Source organism: Sphaerodactylus townsendi, linkage group LG04 (assembly GCF_021028975.2).
Source record: "Sphaerodactylus townsendi isolate TG3544 linkage group LG04, MPM_Stown_v2.3, whole genome shotgun sequence".
NCBI classification, from domain to species: domain Eukaryota; kingdom Metazoa; phylum Chordata; class Lepidosauria; order Squamata; family Sphaerodactylidae; genus Sphaerodactylus; species Sphaerodactylus townsendi.
This window is the reverse complement of record NC_059428.1, coordinates 73,512,561-73,527,397: the sequence shown is the minus strand read 5'-3', so window position 1 is coordinate 73,527,397 and position 14,837 is coordinate 73,512,561. Positions and strand designations below refer to the sequence as shown.

Below are 14,837 nucleotides of genomic sequence, written 5' to 3'. Positions count from 1 at the left end.
GGCTATGTAACAGCTTGCTGACCTTCCCCCCCCCCCCCCCATACTCTTTAAATGTGAAGTGTTGCTAATAGTTTTAAATTTTAAGTATTTTTTAGATCTGTTAAATTAGAATTTAGATCTGTTAAATTAGATCTGTTAAATTAGAAGTTGGGATACAGATTATGTTTAATAATACACAGTGAGTTTCTACTGGTTCCTGGTACCAACTGTAATTTCTTCTGTATACAGTCTGTGCCAGAATAAGCTGTGGTAGCCAGTGCCCTGCACTCCACATTTTTACAAAATTGTTATTACTTACCACTTTTAGGATTTCGTAGTGCTATTTGTTATAAATAAAATAGAAATACCCTTTTATTTTAACTGTATCTAATACTTCTTACCTTCTTTAAATTTAGGAGTGGATACAGCAAAATAATATCTTATCTATTGTCCTGAGGGATAGTCTGCATCAACCCCAGTATGTAGAAAAGTTAGAGAAAATTCTTCGTTTTGTCATCAAAGAAAAGGCACTCACTCTGCAAGACCTTGACAATATTTGGGCTGCACAGGTAGGGAATTAATTTTCAGCTTGAGTGGAAGTGATTTTTTCACATTAGTTTACATTCTTTGTTTTGTACTGTATGCATGTTAAGCTAAAACTTAAATGTCTCATTCTTCTCGAATCTTACAAGTGTCGTTACAGTTCTTTTGAAAGTGGCAATATTTTTGTTAGTTGGCATATGCAGTGCTGCCTACCAAAGGAGGAGTATGGTTGTGGATTCCCTTTCTTATGTAATCGGATTTAAGGTGTTATATACGGTAGTATAGTTGCACTGACAGCTCTGAAGTGTAATTGTAACTTATCTGCTTTCTTGAATATCACATTCATTCGGATTGTGTATAATGGGATGGATTCAGCAGTAATTTCCTTTACCAGGAGTACATCGTATTACACAAATAGGACTGCTCTTGTTGTAGCCCAATGTTCCTAAAATGCTGCTTCTTGGGAGGACAGGGTTTCCCACAGAAAAGCTTGTGTCTTCAGTGGAAGTAGAGGAGTTGGTGAAAATCGCTTTGAGTTCTAGTAGTGGAAATTACAGCTGGATCCTACCCAGTCTAATACTTTGGAAGATAAGGGTGAGGAGAGCAAGGGTTTGTGTATGTGGGGTGGGGTGGGGGGGTTTCAGACTCTGCTTCACCTTGCCATCCAGGGGTCATCTGACCTACAGAGTAAGTGGCTTTTCTTGGGGGTGCTTGAGATCTTGGGATCTTATCAATAAGGTGAAGGTAGCAAATGATCATTCTGAGGGTCTGCTTGTGGCACTTCAGATCAAACCATAAAAAATAAATTCTTACAAAGCCAGATATTCTAACAAAATTAAAGTAACAAAATATTAAGTTTCAAGACCTTATACATCTTGGATTTATGTTCAACAATATGTAAAAACATGCCAGAATGGAAATGATTTTAGATTAGCTGATGTCATTAGAGCAAATTTTGTTAAAGCATTGGGTTCCAGTGTTGGTTATCAGTTTATCAGTGTTTCCCTCCTGAACACATATATCAGAGTGCTGGTCTATCAAATCCATGTGGTCTATTCAGACTGGCTATGTGGGGTCATCCCTTTAATCCCTTTAACTAGAGATGCCTGGGGTTGAAGTTTCACTTTCAGCCTGGCAAGCAGATTCTCTGCCACTCAGTCATAGTGCCTCATAGTGCCTCCCACAGCCCCTCCTGGAAAACAGGTTGATCATCTAGCCATATTATAATGTATATCATTTTAATAAATAAATACAAATACATTTTACAAATTTTAAAAAGTGGATATACCACTGGGTAAGTGCCTTAAAGGCCTGAAGCGTGAATCTCTGCCAGCCTTTTGCTGGAAAATAACAGTAGCATGATATCAAAGTCTTATTAGATTATTCCATTGTTGTTGTTGTAAGCGTAGGTCAGTTTCTGTTTGTGAGATAAGTTTTAGGAAATTGCTATAATAGAAATATAAAATAAAATGATGTTAATCTTTTGTTACTAAGGCAGGAAAACATGAAGCTATTGTGAAGAATGTACATGATCTCCTTGCAAAACTGGCCTGGGATTTCTCTCCAGAACAGCTTGACCATCTCTTTGATTGTTTTAAGGTAACAACAGTACATATTTATCTCTTATCTGAGCACTATATAGGGCAGGAGTATTGATTCAGATAAACGATAATTATTATTTTTTTGCCATCAAGTCAAAGCCTATTATGAGGACCCATAAGGTTTTCAAAGCCAGAGATGTTCAGAGGTGGTTTGCCATTGCCTGTCTCCATATCATGGTCCTGGGAGGTCCCAGATTCAAGTACTTACCAGAGCTGAATCTGCTTGGCTTTTGAGATTTGATTAGATCAGGCTAGCCTGGATTATCTAGGTCACTTTGTAGAGCTTTCCATCTTTTTTGCCACTGGACCACACACCCATGACAACCATTTTATTATGGAATGCACTACCCTTTCTCTGAATTCCAAGCGTCCACAGGTTCAACACTCAGTAGTATTTTAAAATAAGAGTAAAATGAAGATTAGCTAGAGGGGACTTCATTTTCAGACAACTTTATCCAAGTGTGATTTTAATCAAATTGCTGTGCTCATTATTTGTCTCTAGTTGCATCTAAACATCAACAAAGCAGGTGTTTAAGTGCAGTTCAAGAAAATGGAAGTATGAGAGAGATTAGCATGTTTCATGTTTGGACAAAGAAATTCCACCATGTACCCTGTTGAAGCACATGTGCTTCAATCATTTTGACTTTTCCTTTCCATCAGTATTAGATGTGCATGTTATCTGATGTTAAATTGATCTTTCACAAAGTAAATTTTGCTGCTATTTATGCTATTCAGGAGAATGGTGTCCCATCTATTAATTTTGAATGGAAAAGCAGTAAACTCTTCTGACTGTTTATTGTTGCTCTTGCTTTGAAATGCTGTCACTGAACATCTATTGTTTGTACTGATCATTTGAATTCATTTTACGTGCAAGTCTTTGAAAATGGCCTAAAAATAGTTTGGTTCAATTTTTAGCAAACCCATTTGTGTGGCTGAAAAAGGTAGACTGTACTGCATGTGGTGCTTTTTTGTCGAAAAAAGAAGTGCCAGTATTTGAATATAAGGTTATTCCGATTTCCACCAATTCCCCCCTCCCTTTGCGGATCCCCACTAGAACAACATTTCAAAGGGCTCAGTAGTCTGCTGTGCAAGGGAGTCGCTGCTGCCACCTTTTAAGAAAAGAGTACTTAATTATTCTTAATGTTGTGGTTGGATACAGCCCTTTATCTAGAAATTCTTACAGACCTCAGTGTTATCTCTAGGGTGTATGCAGCAGAAATTATGGCTTGTCTAACCTAAGACCACCTGTGAGTTTAAAGCAGTGGTGAGAGTGGATCTGGAATATTCTGACTTTATTTCTACTTGCCTTTTCAAATGGGCACTAAACTCTTCTGTTTTTGATTTGCTGGCACACTTGCCAACTGGGGGGGGGGGCGGGGAAGAGAACTTGACCTAATAAGAGGCTATTCTGCAGAAAACAGGTGAAATCTTTTTTACAATGTGGAAATCAGCACTGATGTCTACGAAGCAAGCTAGTTTTAAAGACCTGGGGGTGAGTGCTGGATGAGTTAACGACCCTATTTGTTTAACTTGAACATTAATCTTTTGCTTTAGAAGGAAAAAAATCTCATTTCTCCTGCCCTTCAGGGGAGGGAGAGCAGGCAACCAACCTCCTCTTCCTCTTCCACCTGGACTGTTCCCCACCACCTTCGCCTGCCCAACTTCTTCCCTCAACAGCTCCTAAGCTCGACTCTGTGCCTACCCAGTTAGCTGGGAAGTAGTCATGGCAGGTTTCCTTGTTGCTTGGCCTGCTTCCCCCTGCCCAGCCTTTTGCTTCCATGTCCTCCAAAGAGAATGAGGAAGAGTAGGGGACTGCCAGCTTCTTTTCTGCCATTGGATCTCCTTGCCTCAGTCTGTCCTGTTCCCTGCAAGTTTGTCCACCACTGTTGCCATCAGTGCTCACAGGTCAATTTCAGATCCTTGTGTATTTGGGTCCACAAAGACTCACCTGTTTCCTGGCCTGCTGTCACCCAGCTTACCCCTGTTCCATAAAAGAGGAAGAAAAATGGCATGCAGTTCCCCACCCATCCAGCTCACCAGCTGGTCTTGAATAAAGTCTTCCCACTTGGTGCAGGCATGTCCTGATTCATGCACACTCAGATTCTTCTCTGCCACCTGTGGTAATTCAACTCATAGTGCACCTAAGTATGTTCACCCAACCTGTGCACAGGATTATGTGATTGCCTGGCCCAGCCTATTTCTTTCTCTGACTGAATGGGGTGGACAGGCACACAAAAATCAGGACTAGGGAAGCCCCCCAAATAGGTGTGGGTACTCAGTACTGGTGAGTACCATTGTAACAAAGCTCTGCCTGTTTGTTTCTTTTAAAATAGTTAGATAGTAAGTACTATTTGACAGTTGTGTGTTTTCCAGGCTGTGTGGCCATGGTAGTAGTTTTTGCTCGTAATGTTTTGCCTGCATCTTTGACTGGCATCTGCAGAGGCATGTCACCATAAGAGGTGGCACAGTAGGAGCAAAAACTCCCAGATCACAGCCTCACAACCCGGAAAACCCACAACAGTCAGTTGACTCTGACTATGAATGCCTTGAACAGTACAGTAAGTAATATTACTTGCCTTAATTTGTATTTTAATAATGTAATGAACATTTTAAATAATTTTGTGTTAACTTTCCATAATGCAGTAGTTGGTACTGTGGTTAGACAGGCCAGTAGCACCTCAGTCTACTATTGCCTAGTGGATCCAGAGAAGTCACTTCATTGATCTCTGCCATCTGTTATCCTTTCCTTTCACCTCTGCTTTAATATCAGATGCCATCACACATACCTTTTCTTTAAAATACACTTCTGAGTATTAAGTATGTATTTAATTAAGCTGATTGTGACATCCCAGGTTCAGCACAAATCATTTCTAAATGTAGAATGTGGGTAGTTGGCAAGGGTGGTTAACAAGATACTCTTAACCAGTTTCTTTATAAAGAGACAATTTATTTTGAAGAAGAATATGCATTGAACTTCCTTAACTATTAAAAATGTTCTGGCAGCATGAGCAAGTGAAACAATTCGGAAACTTACATCTCTTTCTTCATACATATTTAATCTATTTAGATTAACTTTAAGTTATCCTAAACTATTAAGAAGTTTAATTGTTTCTATGCAGAAATATCTTATTTATTTACATTGTTTATAATCCACTTTTCTCACTGGGACTCAAGGCTGTCTACACAGAGTAAGTCACTGTGATCAACAGAGTGGGACACACAGTAGACAGTAGACTAGGATATGACTTGTAGCAGTCTAGAAATCAAGCAAAAATGAAGTGCAGCATAACTGAATATTTCTTTACTTAATGACATGTTAAACTCAACATGGCATGTTAAATAAAAGTAACAATTTCATAGCAGAAACCTGTTTACAGCAACCAAGTATATGAACTATACACAGTGGTATAGGCTGCAGTTCCTAAATCTTTACCCCAAGCTTCTTTCAGAACCATATTGTCCAGCGGTGCTCTATTTCCTGTGCAAAAAGCCCCCTTGAATAATTCAGTTTTGTATAGCTTGTGGAAAGCCACGAGAGTGGGAGCCTTCCCGATCTTGTGGGGCAGACATTTTCATAGGTGGGGACCACAACAGAGAATGCATGTATACAGGGAGTTGTTGGTTTTCCACATCTGCAGAGTGACACCTGCAGATGAGTAAACATCTTAACAGTAACCTCTGTCTAGTTCACTAGACTCTGTAACATATTTCCTCCAACTCTAGCATATTCTCTCCTCACTGCATCTTCTACTTCTTGGTTGCCCAGGGTTCTAGAAGACATCTTACTATTTGACTGCAGGGCTATCTATTTAACTTTTCCTTGGCCAGTTAGTTTCTATCTTATAGCCTTACATTAGATACTTTTAAGTAAAGAAATTTTCATTTGGGAATATACAAAGATAATATATCCAAGACCGGATGATGAAGTAACTTCGTCATAAACGTTGAATTTGAAAATGTTCTAATGATGATTTCTGGTTTTCCAGGCAAGCTGGACAAATGCAAGCAAAAAGCAGCGTGAAAAGCTACTTGAGTTAATTCGCCGTCTTGCAGAAGATGATAAGGATGGAGTGATGGCCCACAAAGTACTGAACCTTCTGTGGAATTTAGCTCATAGTGATGATGTTCCAGTTGATATCATGGACCAGGCTCTGAGTGCACATATTAAAATCTTAGATTATAGTTGTTCACAGGTAAATGTCTGCAGTTGGGGTTACTTGGAGCTGGATTCTATTAACATTTGAAGAAATGTTTTTTGCCCAAGTTTCACTACTTCAGGTAGTATCAGTAACCCTTGAAACTGCATTGTTTTACCATAAACGTTGTTTAAAACATTGTTTCACCATACTTGCAGAAAAGAGCCATGTGGCAAGGGAAGGTGGAATTATGCAAAATCTTGCTCACTCTGCTTTTTGTTCTTGTAGAACTGGTGGAAAAGGTTTTTTAAACTATGTTTTTCCTCCTCTTTTTCCCTCCTCTTTGCAGACATCTGTGCTGCATGGCTTTTTGTTCATCTAGGTCCAATAACCTGTAACAGTGCCTTTCGGGAATTATGTAATGGGTTGGGGGAAAGAGAAAGTTAGAGATAATATACTCCTATGATGGTTCAGTTGGTATGTTCCTGGCTAGAGAGATTAAAATAAAGAGCCCAAAAACTTGCAAACTACCTGTACATTGCTGATATATTACTTACTGAAATTCTAAAAATTCTTTTTCCAGGATCGAGATACTCAAAAAATACAATGGATAGATCGTTTTATAGAGGAACTTCGTACAAATGACAAATGGGTCATTCCTGCACTGAAACAAATTAGAGAAATTTGTAGCTTATTTGGTGAAGCACCACAAAACTTGAGGTGAGGCTTCAGTGCAAATTATTCACTTGTTTAGTATGTTGGACTGCCCAGATTACATAGTTTGCCTGTTTCCTTACTGGTATATAAATATAGGAAATGATCATACACAGAGTTGGAGTTAGTGTTTCCATTCTGATTACAGTGGAGGCTTCTTCAGATGTAAGGTGTAATCTTCTGCTGTGAGAATCCTTCAGTAGGTGGGAGGAGCCTCTCCTGTTAGTGTAATGGTCTTTGCCTCAGAGGAAAGTTTCCCAGTCAGCAAAAAACAAATGCTTGGGGGGAAAACCTATACTCGTAGATACTTTGGTTTATTGCATCAGCTAATGCAGACATCTTAGATTTAATTGACATTTTTCTATCTTTAATATTATAGAGGGAATAAACACTTGACTAGTCCCTACCAGTGTTCTCCCTAGGTCATTCTATTCAGTTGTGGTCAAAATGTGCCATATGCAGGGAACAGATAATTTCAGAATAATGCTTGTAAGCCAAGTGCCTCTGCAGGAGTTAAGGGATTCACCTAAGCTCCACATTGCGGGAAAGCCAGTAATTAAGTCAGCTCTGTTTGACCTGGATCCAAAATGTCTGTAGTATAGGACCAATATCTGGATTACCAACAGGGAGTCATATTTCAGATGAGCAGTTCCTTGCTGTCAAGAACAGAACTGGCAGAGGAGTTTTGTTACCTTTTTCAGAACAGTTAATGTTACTACATTTTCAAATGGCATGACTCAAAAGCAAGAGCCATGCAACTAACTCAGTGGCTTGAGACTTTTGATTTATTTGTATTTCTTTGTGTCCCATGGCAAATTGTGCTCAGTGACTTCTAAATCAGCTTGCAGTATGCAGTATGACTCTTGGGACAGCTATTCATAGAATGTGCTAGTCTACTGATACAAAACCCTCCAGATGCCTTAATGAGTCCTCTGATTCAGATTCTACTATTGAATATGTTGAATATGGAAATAAATGGAAGAACAATTGGGAAATGGCAAAAAAAATTTTTACTTCAACAAATCACTTAATGTGTGTTCTGCTGTCCTAACTTATTTGTTGTAAATACTTTTTGGTTTTAACATTACCTATTGAATACATATGCTAGGTTTTTTATGTGACTTGAATTATTAAAAAGGGTAGCTGCTATTGGTTCAATTTTTTTCTGTTGTAAAGCCAAGTAATTATTAGTAGGACAAAGTATAAAGTGGGATAATTAAATTTTCTTAATAATAAATAGTACCTACAACTCTTTTGACATGTTTTACTTGCAGTCAAACTCAGCGAAGTCCCCATGTCTTCTATCGCCATGACTTAATCAATCAACTCCAGCACAATCATGCTTTAGTAACTTTAGTAGCAGAGAATCTTTCAGCTTATATGGAAAGCATGAGGCAGTATGCTAAAGGTGAGCTAAATGCTAAATATTAAAGACTCGTATGTTACTCTGAGGAATGTGTAGAGTCAAATGTATTAAAATAACATACTCATATTTAAAAGCCTGTTTTACTGAAGGATGTATGTTGGTATTTTACAAAACTTAGCATGTTCACTTTTTATGGTAAAACAATTTGGTAGAAACATTAACTTAGTATATTGTTTGTATCTGTATTTGAAAGAAAATCTTCGACTCTGTAATGTAAGACTTAAGTAGCTTCTTTAGGACTTGGAGCAAAAAGCATGTCAGTATGATTATTCTGCTTCTTGCCACCCAACTAATTGGCCACTTCCTGCTTCACTTTCAGGCCTCTTCCCTGTGCAGCTTGGGAGAAGTAGAAAGGGTGCTAAGTACACTTACTTAAGCTCCTGCTTATTACAGCAGGGGGCCCAGGGAACATCAGGGGAGAATGTTATGTCCCCTTACTTGCAAGTCCTCACAAGTCTCTTGATAGCATTTAATACATTTTTAAACAAAGGCCTCATAGAAGAAACTTGTAGAGTGATAAAATTCATTCTTTTCTGCAAACATAATATCTGATTAAGTAACATTTGATAACCTTAGAGACAAGTTTGAAGAAATTTAGAATTTTTGCTGCATTGTATATAATTTGCAAAAATGAATAGTATGCTCAGAAATAAAATGCAAATGTTCTAATTTAAAGTTAAACTCGATATTTAATTTAAAGTTAAACTCTATAAATACATTATTGAATTCCCTTGTGACATAGCATATAAAAATTTAAGATATTATGTAGGTCTCGCTTAGTCTTTTTCTTGTGTAACAATAAATTATATTAAAATTACAGAACATGGAGAATATGATCCACAAACTGTGAGACCAGGAAGTAGATATAGCCATGTGCAAGAGGTCCAGGAGCGGCTGAACTTCTTAAGGTTGGTTTGAGTGAATTGGATCACATTGGATTGAAATATTCAGTAATATATACTTGACATTTTGAAATGCCCTTTTATTTTTGTTAAATTTAACTGCAAAATGATATTTGTGACTTGATGTATTAAATTTCTGGACAGTGTTATAATGACATGCAAGTAGGATGGGTCCTAAGGTGTGGTGTTTTTTTGTAATATTATATCAGATATTCTATAAGGGTGGAGATGAATATTCCCAAGAGAGGGCCTAGCCTGGAACTGTCAGTATACAATGAAATACCAAGACTTTTCAAGTTACACTGGTATCACAGGAGATTATTGGTATACTGTAGTATTTAACACTGTCTAAAGTGGCAGCTTTTCTATATTCTTGAATTAAATGGCAGTTCAAACAGTCCTGTTTGGGAAGATCAGCTAATAGTTTTGGTTGGATTAAGTCTGTGTCATTTGCATATTGGCTAAGTGGTCTCCTCTCACTGCCTATAAAAATAAAACCAGGCAGGTGCCAGAATAGACAACAGAATGGTTCTGGTGGGTTTTCCGGGCTGTGTGTCCGTGGTCTGGTGTATCTTGTTCCTAACGTTTCGCCTGCATCTGTGGCTGGCATCTTCAGAGGTGTATCACAGAGGGAAGTCTGTTACACACTGTGTCCAGAGAGAAGGAAATGTTTGCGGTATATATTGGCCATGTCCCAGGGTAGGGAATCAATCAGTAAGTGTTTAGGTGGAACCCACTATGCAAAGATGTGGTTGATAACATTTCATTGAGGGTGGGGCTTATCAGTCCAGGGAGTGATTCACATTTTCATGCCCTGCAGCAGCAATAGTATTGGTGAATGCAATTCCTGTGTTTGGGTGGAGTCCATTGTCCATTTTACACTTTTTATATTATGTAAGTTGATACGGATATAAAATTTTGGAGGGGTGGGTTTAGCAAATTTTATTTCACTTTACTTATGTTATTTTACACTACATAAATGGGATATGGACACGATGTGGTATTTTACTATTGTATTTAAGTGGTCTTGGACCGTAGTTGAATTGAATTGAGGTGGTTCTTGCACGACTGAAAGCTAGCCAGTGAAACTGGTCTAAAAAGGGGTAACAAAATTATCTAAACTGCTTGGATAAGCAAGACAGTCAACTTTCTGAAATCTATTTTTCCTTTACAACTGGTATGACTTGTATGAATAAAGTCGTAGTCATAAGCAAAAGGTGAGGTTTACAGTATTGTAGAAATTATGTTGTCTATTTAAATAATGTTTGATACATGGCATGGTCAAGATGGTTTGGTTGTAATTTGATGTCACTGCTTTTGAGTATTCACCATTTTGCAAATATGTCAGATTTTAATTACTATTTGTTTATGGAACATTCTAAAAGAGTTTGTTCATATGATATGACTACGGTTGAAACACTTGACCATTCTTTGTTTCTATGCCCTAAATACAATAAAATACGCATGAAATACATGAATTCCATTTTCTTGCAGTGTTCTCAGTGGCATGAGTGTTATAAGATACCCAATCTCCTGAACAGCTCTGATGTGTTCTTTTGTGAAACTGTTGCAAATTTTATACTGGAAAATAGTAGTTTTAACTGCATTTCTTAACCTTGCTTTGTTTTAAAATTTTGTCCTGTTTTATATGCCAATAAAGGCTTGTGTTGTTGTGTTGTTGTAATTACTATTTGTTTCTTTTTTCTTGTGCAAGGTTTTTATTGAAGGATGGTCAACTGTGGCTCTGTGCTCCTCAAGCAAAGCAAATATGGAAGTGCTTAGCTGAAAATGCAGTTTACTTATGTGATCGTGAAGCCTGTTTTAAATGGTATTCGAAGCTTATGGGAGATGAACCAGATTTAGACCCTGACATTAATAAAGACTTCTTTGAAAACAATGTTCTTCAGTTGGACCCATCACTGTTAACAGAAAATGGAATGAAATGTTTTGAACGTTTCTTCAAAGCTGTGAATTGTCGAGAAGGGAAGCTGGTTGCAAAGAGACGAGCCTATATGATGGATGATTTGGAGCTAATAGGTTTGGATTATCTTTGGAGGGTAAGTGCAACATTCAGTAGTCCAGTAATGACAACACAGTTCTGAGTTGACCAATTCAATAGTCTTTGAGGTGCAGGTTTCATTGGGCAATTTGTAAATTGTGTAATCTGTTTTTGATTTGTACAAGTATAAAATTTAGTAAAGTTTAGGTGAAAAAATGGTTCAATTCTACCCAAGTTGAAGGTCGTGGCGTGTGTCCATATATATCCTTTACAAATATGCTGAAGCTGTATTCATTGCTGCCAGCGTAGCAGCAAAAAGCTTTTTTAAAAAATCATAGTATGTGAACCCAGGATGGAAGCCAAAAGCTTCTTAGTTAGGCTGTGAGTGTATTTTGGGAGGGGATCATCATAAATCAATGGAACATGAAGGGGTGAAGAAGAATGGCAGAGCCAGTGATCAGTGTGGGACTAATGAATATTATCCAATTATAAGTTATTCAGTTAATTAAAAAAAAACTTTCATTGGAACTTTATCTCATGTTTTCTCAGTACTTAAAATAGAATAGTATTTGTATAGAAATGAGAACCTAGGAAATCACAGAATATAAAATGTCATCACCTTAAACATAAAAAAAATGGCATGGGGTTTGCAACTACTTAAGAGTGACACCTGCTTCAAATTCCTCCTTCCTTTTAGACATTCATTTCTTGATTCCAGATATGTAGATGTGAGGGGTTCATGTATAGATGTGAGGGGTTCATGTATAGTGAGGGGAGAGGCAGTATTTTAACATTTTTGGTTCCTCCCAAAGACCTTGTTATTCCTTAACAAGAAATGGTGGTGCTTAATATTGCTTGGATATTATGTCTTCTCAGTCTTCTGTACTACTTTTCTTTATTGAGAGACTATAGGGTTTAAACATGCTTGAAAATTATGGCTCATTGATTCTTGTGCTCTAACAGCAGACTTTGGAAGAACTGAGGACAGGCGCTTGACAGTGGTTATCATTGGCTTGCAAAATGCATTCTGCATATGCCCAGAGACAGACATTTTTAAACAAAGGCAAATCAGCTTGCCATTGATAATTGAAGATAGATACCAGATTGAAAGTAATTTTTCTGTTCCACCAATTCCTGAGGGAAATTTGCCATGGAAAATTCCTTCAAAACAGAACAAATCTCACTCATATTTCCTGTTTAATGTTCTCAAAACCACTGTAGAGTAGATGAGGATAGATTGGATCAGTAAGCAGCTATCCATTTCTCAGCTTCCCCTTCCCATTTCTTCCCAGATACAAACTGATGGCACATTTCCTTATATTCCTTTGCAGTGAAAAGTACTTACGACACACTTTTAAAAATAAAATTTGGGAATTCAAAGAGCAAGTATGGGATATTGTTCTCATATGACCCCTATGGAGAGGGGTGTGTCTGGAGTTGCAGACTGCAGCAGTAGTTTAATATCACAATACTTTTGACTTGGAAGAATCCTAAAGGATCTTCCGTTCTAGATATCCTGTGAGGCAAGTTCTCTTTTATGATCCATGAATAGCCCCAATTAATTGAAATCGTGTTTATGATCTTACAGTCTCTGTAACAAAGTAAGTAAGGCTTTTCTATTCAACAGGTTCAGCTGTTTATATTTTAATTGGCCAGTGGACCATTGTTTGAACTGTAGGTATATGAGTTGAGAAGATAGAGTGGATTACTCTCTTGGGGTGGGAAAAGTAAAATATCCCCTAAGTTCTTGAAGGCTGTGGCGCAGAAAGGCACATTTTCCCCTGGATGCTCAAATGAGATAATTTTGATAAGGAAGAACAGGGTTGTACAACTGTAGTTTTCAGCCGTAACTGTATAGCTGAATTCTGCAATAACTTGCTTAGTATGAAGTTAGAAACAGGTGAGAGGCTAGTTTGACGTGTCTCCAAGGAGAGTTCGGGGGAAAGACCTTATTTCCAGGCATGGGAGAGAGGTGAGACTTTATCCTTGATGCTGTGCGGAGCTTTGGAACCCTCAGATCTTGTTGCTTTCAGGTCCCCTAAACCTCAGTGTAACATCAGGGATGACACTCTCTTTGGTTGGTGCTGGGGGAAAGGCCTGGCCATTGTCAACCACAGATCTTCGTTGGCTGCCATTACTCGTTAAAGTCTGTGGTTGGTTAACTTTGCCAGTTTTGTGTAATACTGTACGTTTGGAAATACAGGCCTCTGTATGACTCATGACAGGCTTGATAAAGATTTTGGGCTGCAGTTCAGCACAATAGAAATGTCTGTGAAGCTAACTCCCTGAGTTTGGAGGGGCTTTGTGTCAAGCAGTCTGCTGCTGCCGCCAAACGACTGTGTGTCTCCTGCCCCTCAAATGGCTGTTAACTGGTAGTCATTGCTTTTCTCCTAAAGAGTTCAGTTTTACCAGTGAAGATGTGCTGGGCACAATTTGTTGTATTCTGTACATATAGCAGGATAGTCTTGTCAGCTTTGGAAGGAAAAGAACTTTGTGGATTCCTTTCCCTGTTGGATTCTGCTACACAGCTAGCTGTAGGGACACTGTGCATTCAGGGTTCTTTGTGTCTGGGAAGTGTGTCTGGCATTTTGGTAGTGATACTGCAGTGTAGATTGTGGCAAATGTTAAACCATATAGTTATACAATAGATTAAAGAGGACCTTTAGAGACCATTAAAATAATCCATAGAATTAATAGTAGTTGTATATTCCTGTTGAAGTATACTATGTAACATATCCAGAACTTAAAAACATGAATGAAGAGATGCCAGTGAATAACTTTTTTGTAGCTGTACTAAAGCGATACTATTCATTGAGAATGTTTACACTAAAGAACTGAATGCTTTATATTGCTGCTTTAGGTTGTGATTCAAGGAAATGATGACATTGCCAGTCGAGCAATAGATCTGCTGAAGGAGATCTACACCAACCTTGGACCAAGGTTACAAGTTAATCAGGTAAAATATTAAAAGAACTTCCAAGTTTATAGTGGGTGGTTGTTGTATGTACTATTTCCATTAATCCAAGCCTCCATTTGTGGCATATTTTAAGAACTTTACAAGAGTCCTGCAGGATCAGACCAATGTTCCAGCATTCTGTTTCATGCAGACAAGGCATAGAGATCAGGGCATCACCCTGATTGTACCTGCTAGAACTGTATTCAGAGGTTTCCTGCCTCTGTGTGGCAAGTTAGAAGTGGGGGGGGGGGGGGGGCAATGGAAAACAGCTACATTCTTCAACTGTTTGTGATAAGTAAGCCAGAGGCAGGGCTACCAGGGGCCGGGGGGTGCACCACACACTGGGCGCACGGTTTTGGGTCGTGGGGGGTGCAAAATCCCCCATCCTCCCACCCCAGGCCCCTCCCCCTCCCCCCCTTTCCACACTTACCTTAGTTCCTTTCCTTTTCCTTGAACTTTTTCAGGCTGAAAAAAAACCTGTTCACAGTACATGCTAAAAACAGCCTGAGGAACTACAGTTCCCAGGAGACCTTGGGGCTCACAAGATCTCCTGGGAAGTATATTTCCCATCAGGCTGTTTT

General features: G+C 38.5%; 1 protein-coding gene across 4 annotated transcripts in view; it reads left to right on the top strand.

Annotated features, from left to right (window-relative positions):
- The window catches only part of USP9X (ubiquitin specific peptidase 9 X-linked), a 113,194-nt gene that overhangs the window by 49,192 nt on the left and 49,165 nt on the right, over positions 1 to 14,837 (top strand). For all 4 annotated transcript variants that reach the window (XM_048494896.1, XM_048494897.1, XM_048494894.1 and 1 more), the window contains 8 exons: positions 396 to 548; positions 2,017 to 2,121; positions 6,110 to 6,316; positions 6,843 to 6,979; positions 8,248 to 8,381; positions 9,220 to 9,307; positions 11,016 to 11,358; positions 14,161 to 14,256. In XM_048494896.1, coding sequence (XP_048350853.1) covers positions 396 to 548; positions 2,017 to 2,121; positions 6,110 to 6,316; positions 6,843 to 6,979; positions 8,248 to 8,381; positions 9,220 to 9,307; positions 11,016 to 11,358; positions 14,161 to 14,256 — 1,263 coding nt within the window. The remainder of the gene's footprint in view (positions 1 to 395; positions 549 to 2,016; positions 2,122 to 6,109; positions 6,317 to 6,842; positions 6,980 to 8,247; positions 8,382 to 9,219; positions 9,308 to 11,015; positions 11,359 to 14,160; positions 14,257 to 14,837) is intronic.